At 57.2% G+C, this 23,850-nt stretch overlaps 4 protein-coding genes, 1 long non-coding RNA gene and 2 pseudogenes across 5 annotated transcripts; 1 reads left to right on the top strand and 6 right to left on the bottom strand.

Annotated features, from left to right (window-relative positions):
* Positions 1–51: 51 nt before the first annotated feature.
* On the bottom strand, positions 52–2,958 carry LOC119120696 (selenoprotein S-like). The gene is made up of 6 exons (XM_037247833.1): positions 2,642–2,958; positions 1,900–2,022; positions 1,625–1,731; positions 1,296–1,388; positions 1,149–1,221; positions 52–910 (listed from the first exon to the last, which is right to left on the bottom strand). The coding sequence occupies exons 1-6, from the start codon at positions 2,754–2,756 to the stop codon at positions 828–830; spliced, it is 594 nt and encodes a 197-aa protein (XP_037103728.1). The 5' UTR covers positions 2,757–2,958; the 3' UTR covers positions 52–827.
* Positions 2,021–6,330, top strand: LOC119120695 (protein Lines homolog 1-like). Its single transcript, XM_037247831.1, has 7 exons — positions 2,021–2,356; positions 3,411–3,789; positions 3,851–3,946; positions 4,159–4,291; positions 4,486–5,013; positions 5,271–5,445; positions 5,673–6,330. The coding sequence occupies exons 2-7, from the start codon at positions 3,487–3,489 to the stop codon at positions 6,106–6,108; spliced, it is 1,671 nt and encodes a 556-aa protein (XP_037103726.1). The 5' UTR covers positions 2,021–2,356; positions 3,411–3,486; the 3' UTR covers positions 6,109–6,330.
* On the bottom strand, positions 2,143–2,634 carry LOC119120697. The gene is made up of 2 exons (XR_005097568.1): positions 2,426–2,634; positions 2,143–2,395 (listed from the first exon to the last, which is right to left on the bottom strand). It is a non-coding gene; the product is annotated as an uncharacterized LOC119120697 (long non-coding RNA).
* Positions 6,331–6,917: 587 nt separating the features above from the next.
* Positions 6,918–11,242, bottom strand: LOC119120884 (GPN-loop GTPase 1-like). Its single transcript, XM_037248112.1, has 13 exons — positions 11,072–11,242; positions 10,422–10,515; positions 10,244–10,350; positions 10,099–10,136; positions 9,942–10,020; positions 9,723–9,817; positions 9,614–9,659; positions 9,346–9,492; positions 9,154–9,236; positions 8,751–8,790; positions 8,590–8,680; positions 8,034–8,147; positions 6,918–7,415 (listed from the first exon to the last, which is right to left on the bottom strand). The coding sequence occupies exons 1-13, from the start codon at positions 11,195–11,197 to the stop codon at positions 7,309–7,311; spliced, it is 1,167 nt and encodes a 388-aa protein (XP_037104007.1). The 5' UTR covers positions 11,198–11,242; the 3' UTR covers positions 6,918–7,308.
* A 2,624-nt stretch (positions 11,243–13,866) lies between these two features.
* Positions 13,867–15,535, bottom strand: LOC119120943 (transcription initiation factor IIA subunit 2). Its single transcript, XM_037248222.1, has 4 exons — positions 15,330–15,535; positions 14,367–14,471; positions 14,106–14,232; positions 13,867–14,027 (listed from the first exon to the last, which is right to left on the bottom strand). The coding sequence occupies exons 1-4, from the start codon at positions 15,399–15,401 to the stop codon at positions 14,002–14,004; spliced, it is 330 nt and encodes a 109-aa protein (XP_037104117.1). The 5' UTR covers positions 15,402–15,535; the 3' UTR covers positions 13,867–14,001.
* Positions 15,536–16,114: 579 nt separating this feature from the next.
* On the bottom strand, positions 16,115–19,438 carry LOC119120810 (annotated as a pseudogene).
* Positions 19,439–20,409: 971 nt separating this feature from the next.
* LOC119120364 lies at positions 20,410–23,845 on the bottom strand (annotated as a pseudogene).
* Positions 23,846–23,850: the final 5 nt, after the last annotated feature.

Here is a 23,850-nt window from a genome sequence, read left to right as displayed (position 1 = left end):
TTTACAGTCACCATTTTAACTAGGAGGGGTAGAGAGAGAGACTCTAAAGTCTGAAGTTGACATAGTTTGATTTATTGCTTCAAAATGTGGGCAGCAGAAGAGGAAAGTTTTGTTTTGAGTCAAGCGGCCAGAATGTAAAAAGGGGACTCTCTTATACATGTCGCGTTTGTGGCGAGCATGAAATCAAACACGCAAGTCAATCCGACGGCATTCCTTTAAATGCGCCTTTGTCAATCTCCGCCCCACCGGGCCCGTTGACATAAGCTCGCCCATCTCCAGAGGTTCCGGAGCAAACGAGCCAATCGGATCGAGGAGAATCACGTCCAGGTCGAAAGGTAAGCCGAGCTGCGGCGTTAGCGCAGAGTAACGTCAGCAGCCCGCCAGAGAAAGATTTTCAGCGTACATTGAGAATTGCCGCGCCTCAAACATCTGAGACATCCGGAAAAAGAAAAAGCAGGTGCGAAGCCTTTCCGGTGTGAGCTGTCACAATGCCAATCTTGAGAACGTACAAGAATTTAAAGCCCGAGAGGAGACACCGACGCCGACGTTCATCAGCCTCGCTCGCTGGTCGGCGACCATTTCCGAGCGCGACGTCATCCCGAGCTCGCGGCGAGGACCGGCACGCTAACACACACTGCAGCGAACCCTGCGGGCCATTGTAGGAATTCCTGGATTCTTATGCTGCCATTCATCTTACGTAGATGAGCGGGGGGTTCGCCGCAGCGTAATGCACGTTCCTTCCGAGGAGCCGCGAGCCGATGTCAGCCGGTGCCTGCGTACGGCGGGCGCACATACATGGAGGTCGTCTTGCGCGACCTCCTCTAACCTCATCCACCCGAAGGCGACGGGCCCCGCCTGCCGGGGCGCCACGAGCACGAGCCGCCGCCCTCGCCGCTCAGAGGACTGTACTCTGAAAGACAATGACAAGAACCCGTTGAGCGAGCACACAGCAAAGTCAGCTCACATGCTGCTTTCTTTTTGAAAGCAAGGTGCTCAAATGACTGGGGGGCAGTGCATGGATTAGCTCCTCTCGGGCTCCGTTGCCATCGCTTTGTTGCACTGAGGTGTTTGAAGGAGTCCGCCGAGAAGAGCCAGCAGCCTTCCTTCGCATATTAGCGGCAATTTGGGTTCCTTCCATTTTGCGTTACCTGAGCTGCGAAGCGGCTTCTTATGGCTCTTGGGTTTGAGCGCGGTGCTGGATGAGGCACCCTCGTCGCTGCTCTGCGGAGGTTAGACAACACATCAGGAGCCACGCGAGCAAGCGGAGGAGAGACCGCCCCACGTTTGTCACTGACCTCTTGCAATCGTCTGGAAGCCCCTTTGAAACTTTTGCCCAGTTGCAGGCTGTCCCACTCCTCAATCTTCTGCCTCCTCTTCTCCTCCTCTTGCTAAGGCACACGTCGGTTCACAGGTCACACGAGGAAGGCGCCGGCCGTTTCGCTGGCGCGCTTCGGCTGCTTGCGCTTCGGCTGCTTGCGCTTCGGGCTGCTTGCGCTTCGGGCTGCTTGCGCTTCGGGCTGCTTGCGCTTCGGGCTGCTTGCGCTCCGGGCTGCTTGCGCTCCGCCTGCTTGCGCTCCGCCTGCTTGCGCTCCGCCTGCTTGCGCTCCGCCTGCTTGCGCTTCACCTGATTGCGCTTCTCCCTGAAAATGGCCGCCTTGGCGTCTTGCTCCTGCTGCATCTTCCTCCGAGACGCCTCCATGGCCTCCTGCCTCCTCACCACCTCCTCGGCGTCTACACATCAACATCAGTGTCGGCACTCAAAAACGCCGGCCCTGACTCACTCGTCGTTCAACTCCTTCCAGCGTTACGGTGGAAGCGTGCGTACGAGCCAATAGTCCGCTAGATGCCAACAGACGCCCGCCCGCCCGCTATCATTTGAAGGTGATGACGGCAAGTAACCTTGCAGGGTGGGGGCAGGGAGGGACCTGCTCCTCCTCTTCTTGGCCAGGTAGACCAGCAGCGTGCAGAGGGCAGCCAGCGTCAGCAGCACGTAGCAGCCGTACGCCCACAGCGGCTCGCCGACTGAAATTGTGCAAATCAAACACAGAGCGAAGGTGGAAAAGCCAGAGTCTTACGAAATGACAACGGGTGACTTGACAATCAAATGTTCACATTAACCGGATTCTTCTACTTTTTCTTTTTTTGTTGTTGTCGTTATCCAGCTTCTTCAGCGAGTTGATCATTTGAGTTCCAAAAGTCATATACCACGGGACAACTCGCACACATTTTCATATCATCCTCCTGCGATAGCAGGAAATGGTTTCTCGAAAAAGCTGCAACAACTGGTGTTCGTGCCCGCCCACATTGTTTGGTGTCACGGACAAGCGCAAAGAGTTTCATTGTGAACAAAACGCAGGTAAGATAGAATTCATGTGTTACTGAGCTCCCGCCTCGCCTCGCTTCGCTTCACCTCGCCTCACTTCACCTCGCCTCGCCTCACCCGTAAGGACTGCTCCATTTGTGTGATTTCGTTGGCGGATGCTGCTTTCCTGTCAGACGTGCCTTTTGGGTGTAAGTCTCGAACAGAGCAAACGTGCGGTCGGTCACGTGACCCAAAAGACGCACAGAAGCGTCAATACGTACGGTGACCAAAACGAGTTGTTGCTTTGAGTGTTCAAGTTGCCAATCTTTGGTTACCTACCCATGAAGCCAACAGACGACAGGTGGTCGTGCTGCTGCCGCTTCAGCACTTTCTCGCCCTCTTCCGGTAGGACCTCGCCGTTCTCGTCCACGTCCGCAATCTCCACGTCGTCCATTTGGCCTCAAATTCCACGCCACGCCACGAGGCGACTAAATGATCGCGCCCGCCCGTCCAGGAACTCTTTGATCACTGTTAATTAGCCCTACTTAACCGTCAGCGCCGATGACTCGGTTAGGCGAAGGGAGCGGGATCGACATTCGGCAGACGATCCCAAACAGGATTTGCCAGCTTTTCTTCTTCGTTAGACAGCGACTGACTGCTCGCAGTTTGAGTTACCGCCCTCTACATGAGGACGGCGTTACTACGTCACATCGCGTCCGTCCCGTCCATTGCAACGTGCGTTTGGAATCAAAAGGTAATCGACGTATTTGAAGCTGGCTCATAGAACGTCGTTGAAAGCTAGATGAAACAAATCTCTCGAACTTGAATGATTGATTCGCGTCTTTTTGGGGTTTTGGTACGTACTTTTAAAAAGTGGGGGAAAGTTATATTAGGCTGTGGCGCTCATTAGTATATGGTGACGCTGCATCTAGTGACGCCCTAACCCTCTTTATGCCACGTGCATTTTCCCGTCCAACTTTATTTTTTAGAATTTGCATTACTCTGTGGCCCGTTGCCAAATGAGTTGCTGGAAAATAATTACCCATTTAAATAATACATGTATGATATCAAAGCTTGCTAACAACAAAACCGGTCTTTCTGTTTACAGTTTGAGAAAGCGAGAGAGAACAAGCCCACGTCTGGACGTGACGCCTCGTGTCACGTGACGCCAGTCCCCCTCAAAGATGGCGTCCCCCGGCGCAGCGCCTCGGAGGCTCGTGGCTGTCCTCGCTGAGGCTTACGAGTGCTTGGTGAACGCGCGTGCTACAAAACCGAAGCAAGACGCCGAGCAGGTGGCGCGCGCGATCATCGACGGCGTGCACGCCCATTCTCGCTACGGCGCGGCCGCTCAGGATGCGACCTGCTTGGCTCTGACGCTGATCGGCAGGATAGTTGCCACGGTGACGGCTCCCACGTCACACCTTGCCCGCTTCTACCAAGACACGCTGGAGGTCCTGCTTCGGGACCTGGACGTCGTGTCTCAGATGGTGAGCGAGTGTCGCGCGGCGTCCCGCCTCAGCTCACAATGCTAACGCTAACGCGCGGCAGGTGGCAACGTTTGCGTGTGAAGAGCGCGATCAAGTGGTCCGTCACTTGGCTGCGAAGAGCGCCTCCGCATGTGTCCTCTACCAACTGCAAGTATCCGTAAGTGCTTTATTCCGTGATTAAGACAAGGCGATACAAATCCATCCAGCCGCAAGAAGACAATTTAGTCAGAAGCGCCCAGGCAGATGCAGCAGCCTCGGCGGCGGCGGCAGCAGCAGCAGGGCCAACGCTTAAGCTGATGTTTGACAAGTGCGCAGTCATTTCCAGACAAATACCTTTATGTCCGACGTACCTTTATGACCCAACGATAGGGCGTGCTCCATCCCTCCTGGCACGGGACCTGCGAGCGGGCGCTGCTCAGCTTGCCCGCTGGCCCCCAACTGGACGCCTGCTTGTGGTCGCTGACGCACGTCCTCCAGGAACTTCTGCGCACCAAGCGCCCAGGTCAAACGTCACACACCCTAAAGTAAAGCACCGCGGTGGGAGGAGGTCCAGTTGCTCAGCGGCTCCGACGCTGGCACACCAGAGCTTTGCAAAGTGCTGCATCCTTCCGTAGCGCAAAGGCACGGGCCCGTTGTTTGACGGGCGCGACGTCCCGACCAAAAAGAAGAGGCTGACTTTTGTCTTTGATCCATCAGAACCGGTCAGGACGCTCATCGCGGCCTTTGACGTGAGCGTCTGCACAGCAGCGTCCAGGTTCCTCAGCGCGGACCAGAGCGCCGGCGGCGCATCTGGCCTCGCCGACACCTTTTGCCACCTGCTGGACTTGCTGGAGTTCCTCACGGCATCCGGCGGCGGGAGCCCACGGCTGACGTACGTCCACGCCGCCGCGTTGGTAGCTGCCGTCAGCCGCGCGCCACTCTACTTTGTCAGCAAGAGGGCGGCGCTGTTGCTGAAGCGGGCGGCGCTGCGCAAGGCCGGCGAGGACTGGCTGGGAATGTGCGGAGAGAGCGCCGCCGACCTCGGCGCTCTCACCGCCGCCGTGTTGGACGCAGCGACGGCCGATTGGCTGTCGAGCGTGAGCGCCGAGTCGCTGACCTTTTTCGGCGGGTCGCGCAGCACCAAAGGAGGCAGCGAAGACGGCGAGTGTGACACGGCCATGCTGCGTGCCGTCAGCCTGCTGCTCATCAAAAGCGTCCAGTATCATGTGACGTCCGCCGCCACAGGTGAGAACAGCAAAATGACGAGCATGGTTTTCCTGCCCTGCGATTGGACGGACGGACGGATGTTTTCCTGTTGCCATGACGACATGGGCCATTTTCTTGTTTGTGCCGCCTGGCATATGTGGCAATGTCTTTCACGCTTTGTAGCCGTCAAGACGTGCGCTTGTGCGGCTCAGACGGGAAACTTTTTTGACCCTTGCGGTGGTCAGGAGAGCACCGGTCTCGCAGTCCCCCACGATCACCGCGCCACATTTGTCCAGGCGACGGGGAGGCCGGCGGCCATCTGACGCGTCTGTGGCGGTTCCTGCGCGAGAGGGGCGTGCGGCCGACGGACGGCGACCACGACTGCGCGCTCCTCCCGCTGCTGTTTGGTGAGCAGGACGACGACATGATGGAAGCTGCCAAAGCGGCGCTCGTCATCTTCCTCCGCCTCAGGTACGTCACTGGACTGCACGTATTTGGCGCTTCACAGTGCCGCACATTCACACACCAGTGGGAGGCTGCTGCCATGCATAGCGCTGCCAGGTCCACAGTGGGAGCAGACTGGTCACCATTTGTGAAGCCAAAAGAAAATTCAAGTGGCTCGCTCGTGCTGAGTGGATTTTCACCATTGGCAGCGCCGCCCCTGCCAAGAGCAAATGCGCCTTTGTGCCTCCCGGCAGAGAGAACTGCGCGAGCGCCGAAGCCCCCTGCGCCGCCGGCTGCAACCCGCACTGCCACTTCCTGTTCCTCCTGCGCGCCGTCTGGTGGGACCACCGCATCCTGCTGGACTTCCTCATGTCGACGGAAACCTGCTTCCTGGAGTACTTTCTGCGCTACCTGCGCTACCTGAGGACTGAGTGGCGGGGTTTCGCCGCCTCGTGCCGGCGACTGGACGCGGAGGCGCTGCCGAGGGTTCCCTTTGGCCGAGACGGAGAAGGGCGAAGGCGGCGGCGGACGGGCCAGCACACGTTGGGGAGAGCGAGGCGTTGTCTGCTCCGGCTGCACCTCTTGCTGGCCAGGCTGCACCACAAGAAACTTTTTCCATACAAGGCAGACGCGCTCCTGCGACTCTTATGGCAAGTGACGCGACAGCTTGGCCAGGACGGCCTGACCTGACCGACTACGCGCTTCATGCCGCAACTTAGCAACTCCTCTCGACAACCAATCGATCATCGGATGAGTTGCTCATGGTTAGCTGTCCGAATTTCAGCCTCTGAACAAGTTCATCATTTGGCAAAATAGTCACAAGGTGAGCGATTTTAAAACACCATGAACTTTCAAACGCGTCGCTCAGCCCGATAGCAAAATTGCCTGTCTTTTTTTTTATTTTTTATACACACTGTCGTGTCTCAATTGCAAGAATTTTTTTTTTTAAAATAAACACAGTGTGTCTTTTCTGTCATTGTCTTTGTGGCCCTTTAACCTTGCGCATGCGCCATACATCTTAAATAGTGCTGCACACGGGCAACCATTGTTGCCATCTTTGCTACAACAAACACAGCCTGTGCCACTGGTTATTTGGCCACTTTTGCTGCTTGAAATGATTTGAAAAGCTCAGTGAAGCAGTAAAACCTCAGCCAGCTAAAGTGCAGCATCTTCAGAGCAGCGAGCTTTAACGAACATACAATCGGATTGAACGAGTTTGATGCGTGGTTCGGACGGCTTCTGGACGACTGGCCATCAACGTACCACAGCAGCCAGCCAGCCGCTCTATGTACGTAGAGTGACCAACGGCGGTCAGTGTCTGTTGAGGGAATTTGTGGAGAGATTGCTGCTGCTGATATTGCTGGGTGGGGCTGGCCTGATCTGGCCAGAGTGTACTAAAAAAAACACAGAAAACAAAAAGACACTCATTCAATACAATATCCATGTAAAATTGGTGTTGATCCCATTCAAAGTTGAATTAAAGAACAAGACTAGCGCACTTTGGGTATCAGTGCCAAAAAGCCTCCAGCACGTGCCACTTTTATTTTGGACAAAACACACACATGGAGATTTCATTCAAAGTTTATATTTGGAAAACCAGAGAACAGGGTTAGTGGGTTAGGGTTAGTCCAGTGGGGATAGGGACTCAATCCACAGTTTACATTACAAACGCATTAAGGTTAAGAGAGAAAAAAAAAAAACTAATTCAAAGCAGGGATTATGCCCCAATAAGCGTGTTCCAAGAAAGACAGGCTTCCCCTAAATAATTGAATTTTAAATTAAAATACAAGCCTTTAACTTGGTTCATATTTGGCCTTTTTTACACTCATTGCAGATGGCGCCGTCAGCAGAAATCTCGGCTCGACCGTCTTTGGCTCGAGTCGGCGTCCGTCAAGGACCTTCTGGTAAGCCGCACTTGCGATTTCGCACCTCCACCACCTCCCTCCTCTCCCGCAGGAAAATTCCAAAGGAGTCCTTCTCTTTGCTCTCCTCCACTTCTGTAAACAAACACACACATGACACAGGAGATATCAGCGCTCGAATGCTCCATCCCCAGCCATTGTGACAGTGTTCTCCAGCGGCCCAAACCCCAGTGAGGAAGAGGTGACTAATGAGCAAGCCAAAGGCACAGCAGAGCGCTAGGCAAGTTTAGCATTTCAAGAGAGAAAAAAAAAAAAAGATTGTTGTCAAACGCCAGGCCCGGGGGCTAGATACGGCCCGCCACATCATTTTATGTGGCCCCCGAAGACAAATTGTGTCAATACTAAAATTACAAATTGTCCTCACTTTTAAAGAAATACAGATATTGCGAGAAATTCTTGTTACCATTGCGCTTTTAACAATATTTCAGCAGTTTTAGTCTAGCCTAGCGATTCGGCAGTTTGTCGTCTAGCCTATACTGTATATAATAAAAGGCGTTGACGGTCATAATGGCCCTCCCGAGGAAACTACCATGCGGCCCGCCACAACAATGAAGAAGGTTGCGGGGGTGAGCGCAAACGCGCTTGAGAAGGACCGCAGACGTCGCTTTCTGTTTCGGAAGACGTGCCAAATAGAAGCCTCTGCTATCAACGGCGCACTCAAATCAAAGTGTGTGTCCCCCTCCCCCATCTTACTACTGTGGTCCACGTCATCCGTGTCGCTGTCCGCCGCTGCCGCCGTGTCATCTTCCGAGTCACAGATGCCACGAGTCATGATGAGGTCGCTGGGCCCGCCCACGTGGACTTTTTCTGCAACAAAGAAAAAAAAAAAAAAAACTTCATAAGAAATGTCATTCTCCGTGTTGAAACACTGAAAGGAGCGGCAAGACCGGCCCAGCGAGCTGTCAATGCTTGAAGTTACGTGCGCCGGCCGTGGAACGGGCCCACCCAGAAAAAAGGCAAGCTGTGTTGCTTTCTATTCTTTCCACTCAACGTCTACCAGTTGCCAATGCACAATCTGCGCAACCAATGAGAAAAAAGGAAAATAAGAAACTAATAAAAAGAAACCAAAAGCAGCGCACATGATTTTGTTGTCTGCATTCCATTCCATGCGAGCGCTTTCATTTGGGAAGGCGCCCGCTGCTGACTTTTTGACGCTTCCAAGCCCAAACACAAGTGAGGAGAAGCGCGCACCCCCCCCCCCCCCCCACCGATTGCAGTCGTTTTTTATTTTATTTTATTTTTTGCCCACCTGCAACAGACGCCGACGGCATGCGGACGGCGCCGAGATCCCTGGCCAGTCGCTCCAGCTGTTCCCGCCGCTTTCCGCTTTGGGCATCCGTCTGACAGCGAGAAAGGCACCGAGGAAGCTCGAATCTGCGCCACCCGTCCGGGGCGCTCGGAAACACTCACCAGCTGCTGGCGGAGTCTCTCGTATTCCGGTCGATAATCCCTAAGCAACACAAGCGCCGGATTGATTTGAAGCATTTCGAGCAACTGCTGGCTAACGTGTTAGCGTCCGCAACATTGCCCGCTAACTGCGCCTCAGCGGCAGACTGGCTCGTTTGAACGAGGAGCACGGTGGCCCGCCCCGCACGCCGTGAGTTTACCGCCCGCTCTGAAATTCAAGTGGTGCAGGAGCAACATTGGACGAAACAAACGGCACAGGAGCGGGCCAATCGCAAGTCAGACAATAGCAAGCGGAGACTTTGACCAGTGGCTCGGGAGTCTTTTCATAACGCTCGGAGGAGGGTTAACCCTTACCCTAACCCAGGGGGGTCAAGGGCGCAATGAGCAAAAGACAAAAGAGTCTCACCTTTCGTACTCGTCGGCGGCTTCCCGCACCTGGACCAGCAGCTCCTCCAATCCGCTGCCCGTCACTGACGACACGCCCGCTACCTGCGCCACAACCGCAAATGACTTGAGCGCCGTCGGGAAAAGAACAGAAAGAAGCGCCGAGGCCACCGCTGGGCGTCGGGCCCTGAAAGGAGGCGACCGCCGCGGTTACCCTGAGGTTGGCATAGAATTCGTCCAGGACCAGACTCATGGAGCGCGTCAGGTTGCTGACGTACGAGCTTTCCTGGTTGAGGGCGTCCTGGAAAGCCTCAAAGTCCTTCATCCACTCCACGGCGAAGCTTTCCTCGATGATGTCTGTCTGCAAGACGCACGGGCCTTTGTCAGCAACGACGTGGCCGGCCGGCCGCCAGCCGGCTGATTCCCAAATTCCCATTTGGCCTCAAAACAAAGAGGCACTGACAACAACGATGCGCACTCACTTTGTTCATGACCACAACAAAGGGCAGTTTGGTCTTGTAGAGAATGCTGAAAAGACAAACATTGGCTCAATGGCAAAATGTCACAGCCTCAAGACCTACCTTGACCTACCTGCAGGCGTACAACATGTTGGACATGAAAGTGACAGGACTGACGCTGCGGGACGTGTCCAGCACGTAGAGCACCACGCAGGGGAAGGACGAGGCCTGGCGAGCAGCGGCGCGTCAATCGTTTGCGCCAGCTTCGAGCACCGGCGCGTCAGTCGTTTGCGCCGGCTTCGAGCACCGGCGCGTCAATCGTTTGCGTCGGCTTTGAGCGCGCGTGACGCACCAGCGCTTCCGTGATGATGCTGCCCGACGCCGACCACGTGAACACTTCGATCTGGCCCGGCGTATCGATGAGCACGTACCTGCAGAGGGAGGGCGGAGCGGCGTCAAAACCAGCATGCCAGATGGGCGGGCCTCTTGCTGGCGCTGCCTTAACTGACCTGTGACTGTGCTGCTTCTTCTCAATGAAACGCATCACCTAAAACGACAGGCAAACGTATCATTCATGACTACAATTGGAGCGTGGAAATGACAGGGAACAAAGCGGACAGGCGGGCAAATTGGGCCCGGCCCGGCCCGGCTCACCTGATCAAAGCGCGTGGCAAAGAGGTTGAGCGACGTGACAATGGCTCCGTTGGGTCCCAGGCCGTACTGCTTCATCACCTCTTTGTAGTTGACCGTGTCTCGAATGTCTGCCGCCCGCCAGGTGGGTCAGATGTGAAAGGTCACGCGGGGAAGGGAGCCGCGTCCAGCGTCGCCTTACCTATGTTGGCCGGGAAGGGAACATCGTGAACGGCCGGATCCAGGTTGATCAGGTACGGGGGACTTTGGAGGGTGTGAAGGTGAGCCGCCAGCCTCTGTGGAATCGTCCGGACGAGAAACCCATGATTATTAGGACAGTCCGTAATTGCCGTCAGCGGATTTTGCAGACATTTTATTAAAAAAAAAAAAAAGAAGGAAAAAAAAGACAACAAAACTACTGTTGAGCAGATCACCCAAGAGGGAGTGAACAAGCTTTTGGAAAGTGCAACTACTTGAATCACAAGCCTGTACAGCAGTTATCAGTTGCTATAGTGTATTATTCAAGCCAGTGTAGGTACATTTCATTCGCAATATAAATTCCATGAATCTGAGACGTTTGCGACGATGACAGATCAACTCAAGTGGCTCAAGTTTAAAGCGCAAGAGCGTGTAGGCGAGGCGGCTTCGTGTCAGGAGCCACAAAAGTGGAGCAGTGCACTTTTGAGGCTCGCCGAAGTGACGGGGAACACGACAATGACTCAAGAAAACGTGAGCAGATTTTTGTTTGACTCGACGTCCTCTCGGTGCGACGTGAACGCAGCAAGTGAGTGACACTTGATGCTGTGCTAAGGGGGGTTGTCTCGCATTGGCGCCATTTCTTTGCAGCGCTACCTGAACGAAGGTCGTCTTTCCGGATCCGGCCATGCCGAGCACGAGCAAACACACAGCTTTTCTCCCATCGTCAACATTCTTTGCCTCATCCGACGAAACGCCAACGCTTGCGTCGCGCGCCGCCATTGTTTAACGCGTCTCGTCTCTGTCTCCTTCTTCTTCTTCTTCTTTCACTTCTTCTTCGTCTCCTTCTTGAGCTCTTTCTCCTTCTTTCTCGCGCCCCCACTTCTTCTTCGTCTCCCTCTTCTTCTCCTTCTTGCGCATTACCGCCACCCACTGGTGCAAAGCGCGAACCAAACTGACGACTAAACCACTAAAAAAATCAAATGTCTAACAACTCGCCAAAAAATAAAAGGCGTTTGCCCCCGCTCGACTTTAAACAACATAACTGCCTTGGATTTGATTCTCCGCCTGGCTCTCCTCTCTTGCCGCCATTTGACTCCCAACTTTGCACACTTGACAGACAGACAGACAGACAGACAGAGCACGCTACCTGGTGTCCAATGGCAATAAAGACGTTCTCTTCTTCTCTTCTCTTCTCTATTTGGTTTTGTGAAGGAACTCCTCCAAGCAAGTAAGCAAGCGTCTACTCTAAGGGCCATTTCACGCACATTCAGAATCAGCTTTATTGACCAAGTTTGTGCATGCCAAACAGGGAATTTGATCTCAGCCTCTGTACAACATTCAGGTAACTAACAACATTTAGTAACAGGATGTTATTGCACAGTGATGACTCGGAGGCTGCGTGAGTGCTGAGAGTTCATCAACCTGGGGGACTTTCGCCTCCCGTCGAGGGGTATAAGGGCGAGCGAGAGAAAGAAATTGGATACGACGCAGTGAGTTTGTCACATTTATTGGTGAGATTTGTTCCCAATCAAGGCGACGTCAGAGGCGTGGCCGCTGCTGATCTCTGACACACGTGCAGCCGACGGCGACGAGGCGACGTTCCAAGCGGTAGCGGCGCATCTGATGCGGGGGGGGCGCCCGACGACTTGACGCGGCGCAGCAGCAGAACCTGATGCAGGATGGGCCGCGACTCCAGCCTCAGGTCCTCCACGCCGCTCGAGTCCAGGCAGCCGCGCAACACGCAGCGGGCCTCAGACACGGGAGGGAAGAGCGCCGCGTCCTGCGACACGCTGAGCGAGCGCCACAGGGTCATCAATATGGAACTGCATGGATGTGTGCGTGCGCGTTTCCCTACTTATACGTCCAGGGTGAGATGGAGCGGTTGTGCAGCGCTCGCAACGTTTTGGCAGAGAGCAAGACGTCTGGGTTGAACTCGAGGGTCACCGTTTCGGTCGGCGCCTCGTGGCTCCTGTCTTCGGACCGGCGGTCTGCTCCCACCGCGGCCACCGCCGTGCCCTCCCACATCAACGCCGTCGACATTGCCATCGCCACCTGAACGCATCGCACCCAGCGCTCATCAAAGCTAAGAAAGACCACGACAGGAACGAAAAGTATCACGGTACGCCCATTATGGCCGACGGATGGTTGAAAGCGGAACGTGCACGGGAAAGGGCAGACATCAGGTGACGCCGTTCCTTCTTCATTTTACGCTACCTGCTTCAAGCACGGGGCGCGAAAAAACAAACCGGAGGACGGCACGGCACGTAGTATGTGCGCCGACCATTTCACTGTGACTCTGTGTCGTCGCCCCAAAGGGAGACGACAGCACACTGAGATAGATCTGCCACCAAGCGTTGCCACCAAGAGCGGGCGGGGGGGCGTCTTAAATGGTCGCTCGGTACGGCGCCACGCCCGCGCGCCATCCGTTGCATCCTGCCAACTGCGCCGGCCCCTGCTCCAGGTTTTGAAATGGACGGGACTCGACCCGGCGGCGGTGAACAAACGGAAAGGCGAGCGCGCGCCGCAACACAGACGGACGCAGAATGCTGCGCACAGGGACAATGGACAGACGTACGGAGACAGCTCAAAAGCCACGGAGGGGAGGGAGGGCCTCTCCATCTGAGGAGATGCTTGGCCAGCCAGCATACACGGCCTGGCTCGGGTCTTACCGTCAGGAGGGCACCGTTTAGCGTGGGAAACATTGTCGTCACTCAGCGGAACGCTCCCTTGTCACACGACGGCCGCCGGAGGTGCACCAATGACAAGTCTGCGCCATTCCTCGGGGGCCTTTATCCTCATCTGCCGGCGCCCGTGTCATCTTTGATCTTCCTCGCTAAAACCGCACCGGCCGGCGTGTCAAAGTGTGACGGGGCGCGTCAAAGCGTGACGCCCGACCCACTTTCGATTCTTTGATCTGGTCAGGTTCCGTTTTGGGATGAAAGGATGGTGACTTCCCCGCAGACACGCGCTCGTTAGCTAGCTAGCCAGTCACCCCCCCACCCCCCGGCCAGGCTCCTGCCCGACATTCGCCACAAAGAGCCAGGGCAAAGGCAAAGTGAAGGGGCAGAGCCAGGACATGGGAACCTCTCTCCTTCCGCTGCGAAGTAGGCCCTCATCTGGCCTTTGATGGTTGCGCAGGGAGATGAAGGCCCCCGCCCGAGACAGGAAGCCGTCCGTGCGTGTCAGCGAGTCTGACCTGCTTTGCAGTGACTCACTCGCAACCACACAGCTGCAGTGGCGCATCCTCCGCTTCCTTCCTTCCGCCCGCGTTACGACTCGGCCGACTTTCTTTCGCTGCTCTTCTTGCCCGATCCGAGAAGCTTCTCTTTGCGACCAGCGTCTCTTCCCAGAAGAGCGTCTTATCGTTCAGTCAAAGGCAGCGGCAGCCAGCCCACTCTCTGTTGCAGTGCCGCAGACGCTCGCCGCCGTCAGCCAAAAGACACACCCACTTGACTTTTTCTTTTTTATTCAAGTTTCATCAAAGTAGAAAACAAGACTAAAAGAAAATGCTGCAAGTTGCCTTGCACACATAAATGACACGCATATGTACACTTGAGGCGAGGCTCTCGGCAGAAGGCTCACGCTCACTCCGCGGCATTGGAGCCAGAATCTGGAAAAGACAAGTGTACTCATTGGTAACGTAGAAGACAGAGCAAGGTGCAGGAGGCTCGCGCACGTGCCCACTTACTCTTTCCGTCGCACGCCACAATCTTGACTTTGTCCACCTTGACCAGGTCGGTGACTTCTCGAAACTCCACGTCGTTCAACACAAAGGTCCACACGTTGTCGCAAAAGCGATACGTGTTCAGCGAACCCTGACGACACAAGCGCCGCAAAGTCAAGACGCGCCAGAACGGCAAAAGTAGCGCTCGGACTTTGTTCAAGGGCGGCGGGCGCAAATTGCAGACAAATGGACACGGGCCGTGCAGGCGTCCCCCGGCGGGCTCACCTTGAAGTTGACGCGGTTGCGAACGCGGTTGGCCAGCGCCGTGTTGATGGCTTTGTCAAACTGGAGAAGAACCTGCAGGGCCAACTGGGGCGTGATCTGCTGCGTCTGACAGACAAACAAGAATGGTACGTTTGGTTAGGAATGCACGCCACGTTTCATACAAAGCGCTACGGCCTTTTCGGACCCATGTCATTGCCAGTGTAAAAGGTCACAGTCGATACTGTTCATGATACCAAAACACTTGTATTATTGTCCGGATTGAAGATATGTCTCCTTTAGACTTTTCTCGGTCCCACCAGAGCCATCTCCTGGCCGTGTGTCGGCGCCAGAGCTCATTCCGGCTGAGTTTGGGCGGTCGCTGGGGGACGCCCTCAACCTATCGCAGGGTGGGCATAGACAAACGACCATTGCACCTACGGGCAATCTGGAGCGGTCCTCTGTGCGGATCTTGAGAATGTGGAAGTGCCTGGAGGAAGGAAACCCACGCAGCCACGGGGAGAACATGCAAAAAAGGGGCTGGAGCGGGAATGGAACCCCGCACCGCCGAACGGTGGGGCGACGTGCTCACACCGTGCCGCCCAACTTCACTCCAGTTTAAAAAAAAAAAAAAAAAAAACGCAGAATACAACGCAGGGCATAAAACACACCAGCTAGCAGACAGTGCCAGTCATTGGCGCAAGCTGTCTTGTGCGAGCCGTCCGTCCTTGATGAATGTGCATCGTCCCCGCTCATGGAGTCTGTCGAGTCGGGGCGTCGATGTGCCACATCCAATATGGCGAACGGGCTGCCGTAGCGCAAATTGGGAGGACAGGCGCGTATGTTGCCATATCATTGTGTGAGCCAACCTAAACGAGCGAACGTGCCGATGGGAATGGCGAGTGTGTGTTAGTCGGCAGAAGAAGTCGAAGAGGTTTGAGCCGGGGGCTAGCGGAAGCATTAGCAGCTAGCACGCTCGCTGCTCACCTGAATGAGCTCGTCCAGGCTCTCCTGCAAACTGTTTCCCAACGTGGTGTTCCTATACAACTGGTACGCCATGCCGAGCGAAGCACGAACGCCGCAAGGCAACAGAGGCAACCGGCGAGACCCGCGACCGCACAGCAGCAGCAGTTGCAGTTGCGTCCTCTTCTTCGTCGTCGTCTTCTTCTTCTTGCGCTTGACGGGCAAACAACTTCTTTTCCTTCTTCTTCTCGCGCTTGACGGGCAAACAACTTCTTTTCCTTCTTCACGACTGACCGTGCGTGGCGCCCCCTCGGCCAGACTCCGATAGCTAGATTGATTGATTGATTGATCTGTCGATGGACTATCTAGCTGACGGAACTCCTTTTGAAACATTTTCACTCATTCGTTCGACTAGTTTGACTTGACATATACATCCTGATCGGCACAAGCATTTGACTTAGCGAGGTACAAGAAACGACAGCCTTCCCCTGATCTAGTTTGTGCCCTGGGCATAATCGATTTTCTTGATTTCAATGTCGATTAATGTAACGGTATGGTAAATGCCTCAGTTGATGATGCTGTGCTGACCTCGATAGTATTTTTGTTTCTTTGTGTTCGTCAGACGTGGCCGCCGGCCATCTGAGAAGCGCAACACTGCCCTCTGGCGTCTGAAAGCCTTTCGTCTCTGCGGGAGTCTCTAGTGCCGGGGTTTCCAGCCAAATGTTGACCACTTTTGCTCGTAGGTGGGAGTCCCGCCCTCTGCGGTCACATTTCCATTCATTTGGAGAGAGAAAAAAAAGGCCACATCCTTTTCCGTGCGGCCTTTTATTGGCTTTGCCTTCCAAACAACACGGTCACCATTCTCCGCCGATCGAGTCATTCCTCGGTCAACCGGCGGCTCAGGGTTCTGGTCGCCACAACAGGTTCTCTGTTTCTCGGCTGTCTTCACGCCGGGTCGCTCGCCCGGGTCATCGGTGTCTTCGGAGCGCGGACTCGACGGCGCGTCGCGGGGAGGCGCTGACGCCCGATACGGCGTCGCTCGACTCTGCGCCGCCGACGTTGGACGGAGATCCCTCGTCCTCGGGCGGCAAGAACCCAAGCGGCTCCAGCAGCCGCTCGGCGTCCACGCGGCCCAAACCCTCACTGTTGAGCACTTGCGACGCTGGAACACCTGCACAGAATACCAATTGAGACACAACGGGATCGTTCATTGTATGTTGGGGACATTGCAAGTATCCAAAGTACAAGTGCGATCAGGTTTTGGTGTGACAATAAGCTCAAGCATCCCTAATGATAATGAAGGCTTCTGACCAAGGACGAGCGCTATCTGCTGGGCGGGAAACAGGATCTGGAGGCATCGGTCCAGGAAGGGCAGCATGTCTCGGGCGTAGACGCGGCACATACGCACAAAAACTCGACGCTCGCCGTTACTGAATGCCGAGTCCTCGGCGCGGTGGAACGCCGACAGCTGAGCGGTCACCTGCCGGGAGGATGCAATGCGTCATGCCACACGCTTTTGACAAAAACGTCACGGACGCGGCCTTGGGGTGAAGGTCAGGGTGAAACAAACAAATGAAAAAATGTAACCAAAAGGCGGCGCTCGCTGACTGACATGACCTTCGCCCGATGGCCGTCCAAGTACTTGGACCGCGATGGCGGGAACAGAGACTCGCGACCGTGCCGTCAAACCCTCAATCAGATGCCGGCAGGCGAGGGTACGCGGAGGAGATCGGCCGGCCGCCCTTTCTCGCACATGTTGCAAATGAGGAAGTAAAATCCCAGAATGGAAAGACTTGCCCTCTCAACCGTGGTCGTCGGTCATCGTGTCCCCCCCCAACCTACCCCCCACCTCGCCCCAAGGGGCGTCTGCGTGAGTGCGTGAGCGCGTTTGCCTTACGTGGCACGAGGGCGTGGTGCAAGTCTGCGGTGACCGCACTGGGCCAGTGCCAGGGGCAGCACAGGCGCAGGTCGTTGAACGCGGGCCAGGATATGGTTGAGGGAAAGCGACCAGCGGCGCGGAAGTCCAGGAGGGTGGCGGGCGGCGCCCAAGTTCCGGCGCGGATCCGTTGGCGCCTGCGCGGGGCGTACCTGGCTACGTAGCGGCGCCGCCACGGCGGGCGTAGCCGCTCATTACCTGCTGGAAGTGGCGCCGCTGCCTTCACGCGCCGCGCTCCCGAAGGCCTCGGCCGCCGCCTGCGCCAGGGCGGCCGCCAGCCGGCCACGGAAGTCCACGCCCACCCGGCTGAAGGACAGGCCCAGGTACATGCACTGCGCCGCCAGCGAGTCCAGTCGGGCGCCGGCGCCACGTCGGAGGTCGCGCTCCAGCACCTCCACCAACTCGCACACCTGCACACACACCAAAGGCCACATAGCTTTGAACTCGTACGCAGATAGGGGGGCGGGCGTGCATCTCGCCAATAAAGGACCGTTGGATCCAAGTGCCAATTAAAGGTCGGGTGGGGGGTTCATCCCGCCAATTTGAGGAGATGCGAGAGCAATTCGCTGGGCAGACGCAAGAGCACTCCAATTGGCTGCACTGAACTGTCTCCGAGTGAGAACCAAGGGCGTGTGCTTGGACAACAAGATGGAAACTAAACTCTGGCTCTCCATCGAGCCTTTTCGGCCATTTGAGGACCTGGGGCGTGTGCTTGGACTTGAGGGCCCGAGAGCAACAAGATGGAAACTAACCCTTCTGGCTCTCCATCAAGCCTTTTGGCCATTTGCGCCCCCGCCCCGAACTCTTCCCCATGGCGCAAAAGCAGCACCTCGGAGAGCACCCAGCGTGGAGGACGTCGGCCCGCTGCGGCGCGGCGCCCTGTGCGCCGCTGCTCCGAGAAGATGGCGCGGGTACTGCGTGACGATGTCAAAGAGGTGCACGCGGCACGCCCTCGGCGCTCTTGCTGATGTGCGCGTAGGGCTCGGCGTCGGGGACGGCGTCCAGCGCCGCTCGCAGCCAGGCGCGCGCGCCTGCAGGAACTGACGCGCAGCCGGGCCTCGTCCAAGGCGTCCATGCGGCGCAGGTACCCCACGGCGCGCAGGCACGACGACAGCTGCCCGTCGCTGCGCAGCTGCTGCAGGAGTTGGAGCAGCATCAGCTGAGTACTCTCCGCCACTTCACGCAACAGGCCCTGAGAGGCCCAGGACGAGAGCACATCAACGGTCGGGCAACATTTAGACTTCGATCGTACGGGCTGCTCTTCTCCTTTTGTTGTTCGGAGCAGAGGACACGACGCGATCGCCCACCGCCTCCGGCACCAGCAACACGCCTGCGTGTGTGGTGCGTTCGTGCGTGCGCGCGCGCCGCGCATCACCCGTATGACTGGAAGCGCTGCGTGTTTCTTGTCCAGCCTGCGCACGTAGGCGGCCAGCTCCAGCGCTTGGTCGTAGTAAGCGTTGCGCACGCACGTGTCCATCAGCTGCGGGATCTCCAGGATCTCCAGGATCTCCGTGTGGCGGTTCAGAGTCAGCGTGTTCATGCGACGGCTCGCCGACATCTGTTCCGCCTCCTTCGCAAAGCTCCTGAACGCAAGCGCACAGGAAACGACACGGCCTCGTCAGAACTGTTATTCCATAAATCGGCGTCGCCGCCGCCGCTTGGTGCCTAATTCGAAAGCGGGTAGGAAAGCAAAAAACTCCCAGCCAAACATAATCGGTCAATGTGAGCCAGGGCGAATGCGCGCGCTGGTGCGTGGTGGTCGCGGACCGACCGGCATCTCTGTCCCCAGCGCGGGCAGCTTGTCGAGCAACCGCGACACGGCGGCCTCGACGCGGCCGAAGTCTCGGTAGATGCGCTCGGTGCAGTCGGCGGTGCGGATAAAAGTGTGGTAGTTGGCGAAGCCAGTGTCGGGTCTGCTCCAGGATGCTGGCTCGCTCGTCCGCCAGCCGCTCCTGCTCGCGGCCCAGCTGCTCCACGCCCAACGAGCTGAGCTCCGCCAAGTAGGCGGCCAGGTCCGCTCTGTCCCTCCAGCTGTCCGGGAAACAGTCCTGGAAGACGGACGCCCAATTGCTTTCGTCCTCCACGTCCACCATCGCCATGGCGGAACACAACGACGAGAAGACTAGCTAAAGTGTCCAAGGGGAACTACGGCGACGTACCGACGACATCAACAACGGGTCGGAGCCACGCGTACTTCCGTGTCTACTTCTTTGTCTGTCTCTCTGGGCGCCGGCCCAGGTGCAGACGTGCTGCTTATCGCCACCCTGCGGTCGCCAAAAGGAACTGTCAATTTCCTTCCGGCGGCCGGCTGACTGGCACCTAGGTCAAGCAAGCAGGTCTCGGGGACCACTGCTTTGGCGGAATATTATTAAACTATATTTTGCACCGAAGAAGGGTAACCCTATACAGGCTAAGTCTATTTTGGAATCTCCGCTGCAGTTGACATCATTTGGACAGACACATGATTCACAAATGAGCTGGAAAATCAATCAAGTCCAAATAATGAATCCATTTTACTTTAATAAATATTACAATTATTTTCCACGGGTCACCTGCAATAGCGCCACAGACCACTAGAGGGCCGTGGACCATCTCGACGGTCCATTCATATCCGAGTCCGCGTCAGGCATCTCGTCATTGCGGACAAGTCGTAGAGACTGGCCATTGGTGACAAAAGCTGACGTTGAGCAAATTTGGACAAAGACAGCTTAGCGCCCACCCGCCTGACGGTGACAGTGACGATGCGCCGTGCATGCTGTCGTCCTACCCCGCCCCCAAATTGATTTGAGCCATGTTATATGGATCAACGCCCGCAAGGTGATGTACGCAATAGTAAGCGGGCCAAAGTTCAAAAGATTTTGTTTATTTCCAAATACTGTTCGTACACGACATCTTCAGAGTGCAACGATGACACGGAGAATCAGCATTTCATGGAGCGCTAACAATAGGCGGCGCCCTATCAAAGTGGCCATCCCGCCATCGGCCATTGAAAACCGACGCGGGTGCCTATTCCCCAAATGGGCCAAAGGCACTAAGCGGCTCGGGCGAGTCGGTCCGCCTACGAATCCCGTCGTCAGCGCACTTCCTCGGAGCGAGGCCCCGAATTTGCCACCCGCGGCCCAAAATTCTGACGGCCGGCGCCGGCCGCCGGGCGAAGAGGCGACCGAGCAGAGGAGGATCTGGCGGCGTTCACGAGTGTTGGTCCAGCTGCGCCATGAGCATCCGCAGTTCCCCGAAGGCGGAGCCGTTGCCGCCCCACCTGCGCCGCTTTGCTCTTCACCACGTTGTTGATGTTCTGCAGATGCTTGCTGCACACGTGGCACTTGTGCTGCCTGAAGAAGACGCGTCCGGGGTCAGAGGTCGCTCTGAGGGAAAACCAGACAGGGGTCGGCGCTGCCGCTCACCGTTCCTCTCGCGTGACGTCCACGCCCACCGATGGCCCCGCCCTCAGCGTTTCGCAGACCAGCGGCCAGAAATATTTCATGATGATTCTTCAGGGATGTGCAACCGCACTGCAGTAAACTGGCACGCACCAACAGTGTGCGGTCGGTCAAGCCACACGTGAACGCGCGCGCGCACACACCAGCAGCACGAGCGACTGACCTTTCATATTTACTCTGCAGAAGGGTGTCAATCTGAGGAAGGCTGCTTGCGCACACATCCAAAGTCCATAGCGACCTGAACACGCACGCACGCACACACGCACACTGTACATCATGTCCCGCGCACGACACACCGCGTGCGCGTGGGCGTGCGACTGACGGTTGCACGTTGATGATGTTGAGGACATCCACGACTATGGACAGGTCGTTCATTGCGACGGCGACGTCCAGCGCGCTCTGCGGACCACACGTGAGGTTTCAATGTAGCAACACACTCGTCAGCAAGTGGCTCTGCTCCGTGGCATTCAAACACCATTTTTGAAATCTTGCCAACGGCGCTACCTCCCGCATCTGTTGAATTCAAGCAGGCCGGACCGCCCGCTACGAGGGTGGTGTGTTTCAGGCGTGTGTCGCTAATGGAAAGAGCAATGGCCCGCTGCCTGTTGTGGCCTTACCTTGATGCCCTGGCGGGCCCACACGTCTCTGACACTTTGCAGGTTCTTGCGTCGGTTGCTGAGCATGACGCACATGGGTGGCGTGCCCGTTTTGGATGTGATTCAAAACGTCGCTCTCGCTTAGGATTTCCTCGCCGCGGCGGGCCTGGAGGCAAAAAAGCGCATGCTGCGATAAGGCGCAGCGGGCGGCCTGCGAACACAATGGAAGCCTCACCGACAGGAAGTCGGGCCACGTCAGGCCGCTGGGCTCGCTCCTGCTGGCCGGGAATATTTCGACCGGCGGAGGCTGGGCTTGCTCGCTGGCGGACGGGGCGGCCCGTTTCACACAGGCAACCCACCGTCGGCTCTACCCGCTGGACCGGAGTGGACGGGGCCGCCGCCGTGGAAACCTGTCACACGCAGAGCAGACTTTGAGCGGCCGGGACGCACACGCGCCCTGGGGGAGGGAGGGAGGGATGCTGGCTGACCGGCAGCTGTTGGTCGGGACAAAGCGCTGCCGCCGCCACATTGCCATCGGCTCCTTCTGAGGACAGGGAAGATGCCACGGCGGTCACGTGATGTCGCCGCGTGACGACGAGCTGGACTCACCGTCCTCGGGCGGGCTGGGAAAAGGCTCCGACATCCCGGGAGGCGTCCGACCTGAAGGCAAAAGAGTCGGTGACCTGCGTGACCTGCAGGCTTGTGCCTGCGTGCGCGCGGGCGTCTGTACAGATGGCGTTGCGGGGCTGGAATATTTCCCGGTAGTCTTGCGCGTTGTGGATTTGGGCCGAGGAAGCTTTGTCGTCCGCCTCGTCTTCGCTGGGGCTACGCCTCTCCCCTTCGGGACTCCGCCTCTCGGCTTCCGCGCTCCTCTTGAGGCTGAAGACGCAGGATTAGCATAGGGCTCCCGACGGCGTGGAGCCAGCCGCGCCGCTCCCCATGTCTCACCCTTGAGACGGCGAGGCCGGGCGTTGGTAGCTGCGGCGCGGTCCGCCCGCCTTGCCGCCGGTGGGCTGCACGCCGGCCGGGGCCGCCGGAGCCATGTCATTCTCCGCGGCGGCGTTTGGCGCAGCGCTGGTCTTGACGCGCTTAAGGTCCACCACGTAGGTTGACACGCTGCTCAGCTGGTGAGACACGCCCATCTGACCGTCCAAAAAGACAGGACAGGAAACGTGAGCCCACGCCGGTGCCGCCACTGTGGTCTTGGTTGCGCAGGTTTTCACTCGGCGCTCGGGACGCAACGCACCAGCTGCTGGTTGCAGAGCGCCAGGTCGGCCACCCGCCCCCAGCCCACCGTCCCAGTGTCCAGCCAGCGCTCGGGTTCCCACGCGCACACGCCCAGGACGTCGGCGTGGCCGCTGTACCGGCAGCTGCCGTCGGCGCTGAACATCACACACCTGCGGGAGATTTGTGTGAAAAAGCTTCACGTGGCTTCGGCCCAAAGACCGACGAGCCACACTCGAGAGCGTCCGCACGACGTCTGCGCTCGAGCTAAATGTCGCTCGAGGAGGCTTGGAATCCCTAAAGGCGCAGGCCGTCGTTCAGGACATCACCCACGTGCAGGAGAATTTTGCGAGCGGTCGGAGGGAGCCGGCGCTTGCTTCTCCTCCGCTCACTTGCTCCTGCCCTGCAAAACGGGACAGCGGCACAGCGCCTTTGCTACCTTTGTCACCAAGATGCGACTCGGAAGCGTCGCCTCTCGCTCCAGCTAGTCATTTATTTGAGAAGGATGAAGGCAGGCAGGCGCTTGCTGAACAATCTGCTTTGCGGCCAAGCATCTGCCTGAGCAGCAGGTCGCCGCCGCCGCCTCGTGCGACATTTCTACTGGCCGTCGTACGTGCCAGGCGTGTGGTCACGACTCACCTGATGGCGCCCGTGTCCTGTAGCGCCCCTACCTGGCAGAACTTCTCCAGATCCCACAGCCTCACCCACCTGCGCGCACACACACACACACACACACAAGGAGCAGGGGGAAAGCCAGCGCAGCGGTGGCACGGCACGGCGAGATGGGGGCACCTGTCGGCGCCACCCGAGGCCAACAGATATTCGTTGGGGTGGAACTGGATGGTGCCGACACGGCCGGTGTGCGCCGTGAACTCTGTGATGGTCTTGGCCTGCTTCAGGTCCCACAGCTGTGGCACAACACGGCCACGCGTTACAAGCTTCAAAAGGCGCATCCACTTATCCCGCCCCCTTTACCTTGACCGTGCAGTCGTCGCTCGCCGACGCCAACCACTTCCCGTCAGGGCTGAAGGCCAAACTCCGGACGGCCGCGGTGTGACCCTGGAAGAGGGTCAGGCGAGCTCCAAGCCGGCAAGGGAGGAGAAACTGACGCGGCGGGCCACCATCTTACCTTGTACCTGTAAATGGGGCCTTTCCTGCGCACGTCCCACATCTGTTGGACGACATCCGCCAGTGACGAGACACGGAACAGTCAGGTGACGTGAGAGCAGAGCAGAGCATCGCGCCAAACACACAGCAACACACACACACACACACCTTGATGTTGGTGTCGGTGGAGCCGGACACCAAAAAGTCTCCAAAAGGATGGAAAGCAAAACTGGTGATGCTGG

This window comes from Syngnathus acus, chromosome 3, assembly GCF_901709675.1.
Source record: "Syngnathus acus chromosome 3, fSynAcu1.2, whole genome shotgun sequence".
Classification (NCBI taxonomy): Eukaryota; Metazoa; Chordata; class Actinopteri; order Syngnathiformes; family Syngnathidae; genus Syngnathus; species Syngnathus acus.
The sequence above is the reverse complement of the archived record's forward strand: the minus strand, read 5'-3'. Positions and strand labels throughout refer to the sequence as shown.

Bases quoted from the DNA above. Each gene is read 5' to 3' on its own strand.
- LOC119120943 (XM_037248222.1), bottom strand. From the start codon at position 15,401: ATGGCGTACCAGTTGTATAGGAACACCACGTTGGGAAACAGTTTGCAG. The intron at 14,472-15,329 runs GTGAGCAGCGAG...TTTGTCTGTCAG, and splicing joins GCCTGGACGAGCTCATTCAG to ACGCAGCAGATCACGCCCCA. The intron at 14,233-14,366 runs GTGAGCCCGCCG...TTGTGTCGTCAG, and splicing joins GCAACCGCGTCAACTTCAAG to GGTTCGCTGAACACGTATCG.
- LOC119120696 (XM_037247833.1), bottom strand. From the start codon at position 2,756: ATGGACGACGTGGAGATTGCGGACGTGGACGAGAACGGCGAGGTCCTA. The intron at 1,732-1,899 runs GTTACTTGCCGT...GTTGATGTGTAG, and splicing joins CCCTGCCCCCACCCTGCAAG to ACGCCGAGGAGGTGGTGAGG. The intron at 1,389-1,624 runs GTGAAGCGCAAG...CGTGTGCCTTAG, and splicing joins TCAGGGAGAAGCGCAATCAG to CAAGAGGAGGAGAAGAGGAG.
- LOC119120695 (XM_037247831.1), top strand. From the start codon at position 3,487: ATGGCGTCCCCCGGCGCAGCGCCTCGGAGGCTCGTGGCTGTCCTCGCT. The intron at 3,947-4,158 runs GTAAGTGCTTTA...ACCCAACGATAG, and splicing joins TCTACCAACTGCAAGTATCC to GGCGTGCTCCATCCCTCCTG. The intron at 4,292-4,485 runs GTCAAACGTCAC...TTGATCCATCAG, and splicing joins TCTGCGCACCAAGCGCCCAG to AACCGGTCAGGACGCTCATC.
- LOC119120884 (XM_037248112.1), bottom strand. From the start codon at position 11,197: ATGGCGGCGCGCGACGCAAGCGTTGGCGTTTCGTCGGATGAGGCAAAG. The intron at 10,516-11,071 runs GTAGCGCTGCAA...ACGATTCCACAG, and splicing joins GAAAGACGACCTTCGTTCAG to AGGCTGGCGGCTCACCTTCA. The intron at 9,493-9,613 runs GTGAGTGCGCAT...TGCGTCTTGCAG, and splicing joins TTGTTGTGGTCATGAACAAA to ACAGACATCATCGAGGAAAG.